General features: G+C 48.6%; 1 protein-coding gene across 1 annotated transcript; it reads left to right on the plus strand.

Annotated features, from left to right (window-relative positions):
* The first annotated feature begins 6,326 nt into the window (after nucleotides 1–6,326).
* Nucleotides 6,327–8,285, plus strand: LOC109777077 (uncharacterized). Its single transcript, XM_020335732.4, has 2 exons — nucleotides 6,327–6,907; nucleotides 7,331–8,285. Exons 1-2 carry the CDS (start codon nucleotides 6,766–6,768, stop codon nucleotides 7,948–7,950), a joined length of 762 nt encoding a protein of 253 aa, XP_020191321.1. The 5' UTR covers nucleotides 6,327–6,765; the 3' UTR covers nucleotides 7,951–8,285.
* Nucleotides 8,286–8,630: the final 345 nt, after the last annotated feature.

Below are 8,630 nucleotides of genomic sequence, written 5' to 3' on the forward strand. Positions count from 1 at the left end.
ATTGATTGATAACATGCCTTACAATAGTTGTAGGATATGATACACCGATTACAAGTATGACTAATTGGAGAGAATGGTTGTGGTGATGAAGGTGGTGGTGGTTATTAGATGAGATGGGAAATGGCGGCGGCTAGGATTGGAAGATTAGTTCTGGTTCTCCGTTCGCGAATGGTGCTCTCTGTATTGGTATTCTGGTGGACCTTTATAGAAGTTGGTCAGGTGGACTATCTGGTGATGATGCCAGCTCGTACCATGCGTCGTCTTGCACTCTGTTGAGACAAGTCCGCCTCCAATTGACTTGCCACATCCACCAAACATCGTATTTCCTTGTTTGGGATGATTTCATTCCATGTTTAGGCCCTTTCCCTACGGAAACACATTAAACAAAGGATTTCTCAATCTCTCGCATTCATTAGTCATTAGTGAGAATATAAGGGTTATCCATTTTAGACAACGGTGTGATGAGCGAAAATATCACTCATCACCATATCAAAAAGAAATGTGACAAATTTATAGGCCTAGAGCCACAAGAAGATGCAGAATCGCACCAGTGTTAGCACAGACTACACGTTGATACCAGTATAGGCAATCATTGATTTTCCTCCACCTCCATCCCCGCATGTAATACGCTGATGGTGATCAGGCAGATGTGTCGTGAAGCCCAGCCAATCCCAACAGGATCTGAGTAAGTTATTGATATTTACGCTCTATGTTGCGTTATTTATTATGTGTTCAACCCGAGTCCTTGTTCGTTTCCAACGACATTGCCTGCAGGCACCAAAAAACCTTGGAAAGGCAATGAGCGTGGGAGAAATGAGCGATGGATTGCGTCTCGATACTTTGGCAGCGGAGGAAGCCCAAGTTGAGCATCCCCGGGTGGGGCCGGCCCCGGGCATATCAGAACTGAGGGTCAAGAAGACGGTTCATCATCCCTTAGGGTTGGGTCGCTCCTCGCAAGGAAGAAATCAAGCTGAGTAACATAACATTACCTAGATGATAGTGGCACGGGGCAATGTAAGAATGTATGAGATGTGCCTTTAACAACGGCGGCGCATGCAGGGCACGTGGAGTCATGAGCGATGTTCTGGTGTAACGAGTAGGCCTTGGAGTTTATTTTTTTAGAGAAAAGGCATACGCCCGACTTTATAAATAAAGCCACCAGGCAGAGTTCCAACCATCACAACCAACCAAAAAAGTAAACGAAAGTATGCCCCAAACGAGGGATCACCCGAAGTTAAGGTACATGGCTCCCAGGCCAGTACACGACACACAGGCCGGAGAGATGGAAACAACCTAGCCAGCAACTAGTCGAAGCAACGCTAAAACATCTAAGCAACATGCTCCTGTCTAGAAAGGGAAGACGCCGAGGCCCGTACTTTAGAAATCATCAGATCAAGAGCATCACGGTCTGCCGTCTTAGTCAATGATCTCCACTGCTGCAATAGAATACAAGATCTAAATAAGCAGTCAGCAGGCTTAGCAGGAAAAACATGCTCAATGCTAAACTTGTTCCTAGTCGTCCACAGGGCCCAACAAATCGCTCCAAGTCCAACCCAGAAGACCCTTTTAGTAACACCATTCAATGACTGGGTAAGGACCCGGAGCTCAGAGAAAGACTAGGGATCCCATGTGACCTGTAGCCACGATCTAACACAACTCCAGACCAGCTTGGCCAAAACACAATGAAAAAATATATGGTTCGTATCCTCCAGAGCACCACAAAGGGCACAGAATTCCAACCCAGGGCCGTTCCTCTTGCGAATTTGGTCCGCAGCGGGCAGACGCCCTCTAAAAGATTGCCAGAGGAATATTTTGATTTTAGGAGGAATGCGGGCCCGCCAGACCTGAGAAAATCTGTTGGTGGGAGAGCCACCAACAAGCTTAGAGTATAAATACTTAACCGAAAAGCGACCAGACGAGGTATGGGGCCAGACCACCGAGTCCATGTTCTCCGAGAGCGGGGGGGAGAGCAGAGAGTCGTTACCAATCTTCAAGCTCTACGGAAGATAATGAGTGCCAGAAGGCCAGGTCCCAATTATTAGCCGAGAGCTCGGCGATAGAGATATTCAGGTTAGGACAATAAGAGAACAAAGTGGGGAAGCTCACGGAGAGAGGTGAGTCTCCACACCACCAATCAAGCCAAAAGCGGACAGATGAGCCATCTCCTACTACAAACTTAACATGATCCAGAAACAAAGGTCTAACTTTAACCAGGTCCTCCAGAATTGGGATCCACCTCGGCCAGAGGCAAACAAAGGACTGGATTGAGGGAAGTACTTAGCTTTGAGGATGGAGTACCATAAGGATCCCACACATGTTGTCGTGATCTTCCACCACCATTTAATCAGAAGACACTTATTCATAATGGCAGTATTAATAATACCCAACCCCCCAAGGTTTTTAGGTCTACACATAAGTTTCCACCGAACAAATTTGTATTTCAGCTTATTATCTGCAGCGTTCCAATAAAATGCCCCTCTATGTTTGTTCAAGCCTGCATGCGTGCCAGCCGACAACAAGTAAAATCCCATGAGGAACATTGGTAAGCAGGATAGACACGCGTTGATCAGCGCCACTTTCCCAGCATTAGTACTATATCTGCCTCGCCAAGGTAGGACCCTGTTGCCCACCTTAGCTACAGCTGGTGCAAATTCTTTCGCATACAGCAGATCAGGGGAGATAGGTAGGCCCAAGTACTTAAAGGGGAAGGATCCCAACTTGCATTTGAAGAGGTGGGCCACCCTTAAGGCTTCGGTGTCATCCACACCGGTAACAATAACTTCACTTTTAGAGAAGTTAATTTTGAGTCCCCACAAGGCTTGGAAGCAAAGTAGAATAAACTTGAGGTGGGCAATGCAAGAACCATTTAAGTCGACCATAATGATAGTATCATCCGGGTATTGAAGGTGGGTGACCCCTTCCAGGGCGAGGTGTGAGATGACAGGGGAAATGTGGCCATGAGAGGCCGCTTTAGACAAGATTCGAGATAAAGCATCCGCAACAAAGTTGAACAGGATAGGGGATGCTGGGTCACCTTGCCGAAGGCCCCTACCATTGGCAAAGAAGTTGCTGACATGGCCATTAACAGAGACCGCAGTATGGCCCCCCGAGACCAACTGCATGATCCTGTGGACATAAGCCCCATCAAAGCCTTTTGCAAGAAGCACCTTTCTCAAAAAAGGCCAGCTAACCGAGCCGTAAGCTTTCTCAAAGTCTAGCTCTAGGATTACAGCTTTAGATTTACGAATCTTAAGATCATGCACAATTTCATGAAGGCAAAGGATCCCATCAAGGATAAAACGGCCTTTAATGAAAGCAGATTGGAAAGGGCTAATAGTTCTGTGAGCTACAGGAGTAAGGCGAGTGGCAAAGCCCTTAGCCGTAAACTTAGCAAAATTGTTAATAAGGGAAATAGGTCTGAACTTGGAGATGAGCTCCGCTCCTTTAACTTTAGGAATAAGAGTGATAACCGCGTAGTTGAGGTGCGAGATATCCACCGTGCCTAGGCAGAAACCCTGAATAATTTGACACACCAGCCGACGTAACTGAGGTTAGAACTTCTTAAAGAAGGGAATAGAAAAACCATCCAGGCCAGAGGCAGCATTGGGTTAGCAGAATTAATGACCTCCCAGATCTCCTTATCAGACAAAGGAATCATAAGCGCAGGATTCTCATCAGCCGAAATCCTATTAGCATTATCCCATAGAGAGGAAGAGATAGATAGGCCACTCTCCTATTTAGCCCCCAGGAGAGAGGAGAAGAAATCCACTACATGGGCAATAATCTGGGATTGATCCGAGGATCTAGCACCATCAATGATAAGGCTATCAATGAAGCATCTTCTTCTTCTCCCATTAGCAATGGCAAAGAAGTAGGCCGTAGGAGAATCACCTTTAAGGGTCCAATTAAGGGTACCACGCTGACACCAATATATTTCTACCTGCTGATGCAACTGCATCAGCGCGACTTCTAGGTTATATCTGATAGACCAATCGTGGTCAGAAAGGCCAATCGAATCAGCAGTTAGGTCCAGGCTCGAGATTTGATATTCTAAGGAATTTTTCTCCCTGCGTACCTCCGCAGCCCTATTGCGAGACCAGCCCCTTGGAAACTTCCTCAACTCCTAAGAACATTTGTGCCAATCTTCCATGGGGCCAAAGGAACGTGGGGAAGGGGAGAGGAGAAGTGCGATCTTGTTTGCCAGCATGGGGATGAATCCCTCCACAATAAGCCAAGAGGCATCAAATTGAAAGCGTGAAGAGGCCATAGGAAGGTTGAGGCCAGAGTCGAGAATGAGGGGGGCATGGTCAGAACCCACTGCGGGTTTAGCTTTCAGATAAGCACGAGGAAATAAGGAATCCCAGCCAGGGCAGATGAAAGCCCGGTCCAGCACCGATCGGGCCGGATTGATCTGGTGATTAGACCAGGTGAAGCGAGCTCCCACTCTAGGTAGCTCGCGAATGGCACAAGCACTGATGAAATCGTTAAAAGCATTAGCAAGTGATCAAGAGAAGTTGTGATTATTTTTGTCAGAGGGAGTACGTGGGAGGTTAAAGTCTCCTCCAATAACAATAGGAATCGTGCAGGACCCAATCTTAGTAGATAACTCATCAAGGAACAGAGAGGTAAGTGAATGATCTGCAGGGCCACAGACCACCATAAATTCCCACAAGGTGTTAAGATGCCGATGGTGTACTACAATACTTGCCCAGAAAATGCCATGGTGAAAAGCAACAAAATCAAATATATCCCGTTCGCAACCAATAAGAATGCCTCCCGAGTGCCCAGAAGAAGGAAGAAAGTGCCAATCGAATCTATCCATGCCCGCAATCGCAGAGAGTTCATTAGGGGAGAAAGAATCTTTAAAGGTTTCCACAAGGCCTAAAATGTCAATGTTTTCGCCTCGGACAACATCCCTAATTTGGTCTTGACGCCCCCTAGCGCCAAAACCTCTAATATTCCATAATAGAGCTTTCATTTGAAAGATAAGTTTTTTATGCGAAGACTAGACCTGCAAGGAGCCATGCAGGATTTATAACGTTTGCTCGTGCCCCTTTTAGCAGGAGGTGGATTAGACTGGCCACAACCATCGTCCACAACCCCCTCATTTCCCTGCCAAGGAACAACCGTCGAGGCCCCAGCCGCTGCGGCCTCCTTGGCCTTGGCAATGGCCGCTTGAGCCAAGTCATTAGCTCTGATGGTAGAGAGAATAGACGAGGGAGACCCAGCACCAGAATCAAAAGAAACACCCACGTCCGATAAAATAAGCAACAAATGATCATCCGAAAGCGAAGGCAGAACAAGACGAATAGGTGAGGAAGGGGAAGGCGAATGAGGCACCATACCTGGGGGGAGATCCTTTGCCGCAGCACGGCGCTCCGCCCGCAAGGCCACCGGCTCGCCGGAGTCCCGAACGCGCCTACCCTTGCGGGCCCTCGACACCAGCAAACAGGTCAGAGGGGAGCGAGTTGCAGGAGAGGCCGAGGCAGGGCCGGAAGCAGACGACGCCCCCAGGTCCTTATCCAGACGGCGGCAGATTCCCATCATTGATTGCTTTGAGCCCGAGGAGGCCCTACTCTTGGCCGAGAATTTTCTGACAGAGGTCTTATTCTTCTTCGTGGTCAAGCTTGGTTCGACAGGATGAGGGGGGGGGGGGGCGGAGGCAAGTCTTCAATCCCAGAGAACATAGGAGAGAGAGGACGGACAGGCAGATTGGAGCAAACCCCCGAGATAGGGGTGCCCGTGATAACATTCTTGCCTTGGTCTGCAGCCGCCTGGGTCACCCCTCCCTTGGCAGGAGCATCCATCCCATCCCTCCGGGCTGCACCCACCGGAGCATTTGATTTGAAAAGCTCGCGTTCATCAAGCTCCACCTTGGAGTTTATCTTCTCATGGAATGAGAATAGAAGCCAACCAAATATCTTGACCTGAAGTGGTACCTGAGAAGACCAAATGTTGAGCTAAAATATGTCATATAAAAGTATAATAATTTGATTATTTAGTGCAAAAAAATTGGTATTATCTCTTTACGAATATTTTTTGATTTCTTACACACGTGTCACATAGTAAATTTGGTATTTTGAATGAACGCGCAATGTTATCCATACATCATCATATTGTAATAATTTGTCTGTTTTAGAGTGTAAAAGATATATTACTTCTTGTCCAGACTCCAAAATGCTGAAATTCTGTACATATTTTGCACTAAGAAATTTAATGGCAATACCGAAATACTCCGTACAAAGTGCGCAGCCAAAGGTGCTAGAACTGGGACACTGCGCGCCTCTGCCGAGTAACAACAGACTTCTCCTTCTATCACATCCCCTAGCTATCATTAAAGGCGTTCAGAAGAGCTCGTCTCCTCTCTCTCCCTCCCTCCGCGTTCTTATCAGTACGTTGTCCGCGCCTAGGCACCAAAGTCCAAAGCAACAGCCATAGCTCGATCTCGATCCCCGGCGCGACGAAAGAAAAAGAAGCGGCGGCAGGTCGACAGGTCGATCAACTAAGGTGGATCCCCGGAGGCATGGGAAGAGGCCCCTACCCGCCGACGAGGAGGAGGAACAGCCGCCACCGCCGCCGTCAGCACCCAAGCACGAGCAGGTGGAGGAGCAGCCGTATCACCACCTCATCGCGCACGCTCTGCAGCAGCAAGGAGCTGCCAGCGCCGGCGGAAGCCCGGGAGCAGATGTGGCCGACCCTTCCCCGTCACCGGAGGCGTACGCGCAGTACTACTACTCGGCGCGCGCCGACCACGACGCCACCGCCATGGTCTCCGCTCTGTCCCACGTCATCCGCGCCACACCGGACCAGCAACAAGCCTACTACCCCGCCGGATCCGCCGCTGTCTCAGGAGAACAGCAGCATCAGCACGATGCGGCGGCTGCAGCGGCCATCGCTGAGGAACAAGGTAATCAACAATACCTACTAGCATCCATCCATGTATCCAAACGTAGTCTTCTTTTGTCCGTGTGCACGTCGGATGTCGAGAGCATAGCACGCGCGCCTTCTGCTAGATGAATCGCAGCCATTTGGAAACGTCGAATCATCCAAACACGTCGATATAACTACTAATTTCCTTGTTTTCTTCATCCTAATATGTGGCGAGCTTAATTTAGTGGTAAAATGGCTGTATAAACTCTGGAGAGAAGTACAATAATTTTGCCTGTTTCGTGCACGAAGATACGCCAGCAGCGAAGTGCTTAAATTCAACTCCTCGCCTTATTCAATCCTGCACGAATATTTTATGCGCATACGTACGTGTATAAGTGTATTACGTTAGCTCTGACGAAACCACAAATTAATTATCAATTGTGTTCGGATGTGGCTGCAGGGAGGAAGCGGCACTACAGAGGGGTGAGGCAGCGGCCATGGGGAAAGTGGGCGGCGGAGATCCGGGACCCCAAGAAAGCGGCTCGTGTGTGGCTCGGCACCTTTGACACGGCTGAGGACGCCGCCATCGCCTACGACGAAGCGGCGCTGCGCTTCAAGGGCACCAAGGCCAAGCTCAACTTCCCCGAGCGCGTCCAGGGACGCACCGACCTCGGCTTCGTCGTCACGCGCGGCATACCCGACAGATTGCAGCAACAACAACAGTACCCCGCCACCGTGGGGGCGCCGGCAATGCGGCCACTGCCGCACCAGCAGCAGACCGTGGTGCCGTACCCTGACCTCATGCGGTATGCACAGCTGTTGCAGGGCGCTGGCAGTGCCGGGGGCGCCGTCAACCTGCCGTTCGGCGCCATGTCGCCCCCGTCGATGTCCTCGTCGTCGCCGCACATACTCGACTTCTCGACACAGCAGCTCATCCGAGTGAGCCCGACGTCTCCCGCGGCGGCTATATCGAGCTCAGGCACAACGGGGCCGTCCACCTCATCGTCCACGACTACGGCATCGTCGCCAGGTGCTGCATGGCCGTACACTGGGGAGCACAAAAATAATAAAGACTCGTGAGAGATCAGTGGATCGAAGGTGCTTGCGATCCATCGGGACATGTCTTAGCAGTAGATGAGGAATACGCATGCATTCATCATGCAATAAGGTGGGTAAGTGTTGGTCAATTGATTTTGCTGGTGAACATTTCTTTCCTTCTTCTGATCCCCAAATTTGTTCATCTAAATCTCTTGTTTTGTTTATTTTTACTTTAATAATGGGTGATTTGTTTTTGCGGGTAATGGGTGACTCTTAACTAGCTAGGTACTAGTTGTACTAAATTAGTGACAACTAACAAAGAACAGAGGGAGACCTTTGTTCCTTGCTTAATCGTTTATTGTTTCTCTTCTCTTTTATGAAGTGTACATAAGTCTTAGATGAAAGTACATCCATTTAGTACCAATACCTTTGGATTGTAGACACAAAACTCAAGTCAAATAGTTAAATATCAGATGACTTTAGGAACATTGTTTGCAAAATTAAACTCAGAGAAAAAAGGGGAAGCTTCTCAATTTTCTGACAATTAACCTAAAATTTTGACTTTGTGTGTGCTGATTATTCTTTTATAACCTCTTGCATTGAGCATTTGTTCTTTCAATTTGCCAGCTAATATGACATATAGCTACGTCCTTGTCAAGTGTAACTATATCAACCATGCATTCATGTGCCATAGAGTTCTTGCAGGTATGTACATGCAGCAT

This window comes from Aegilops tauschii, chromosome 2, assembly GCF_002575655.3.
Source record: "Aegilops tauschii subsp. strangulata cultivar AL8/78 chromosome 2, Aet v6.0, whole genome shotgun sequence".
Taxonomy (NCBI): Eukaryota; Viridiplantae; Streptophyta; class Magnoliopsida; order Poales; family Poaceae; genus Aegilops; species Aegilops tauschii.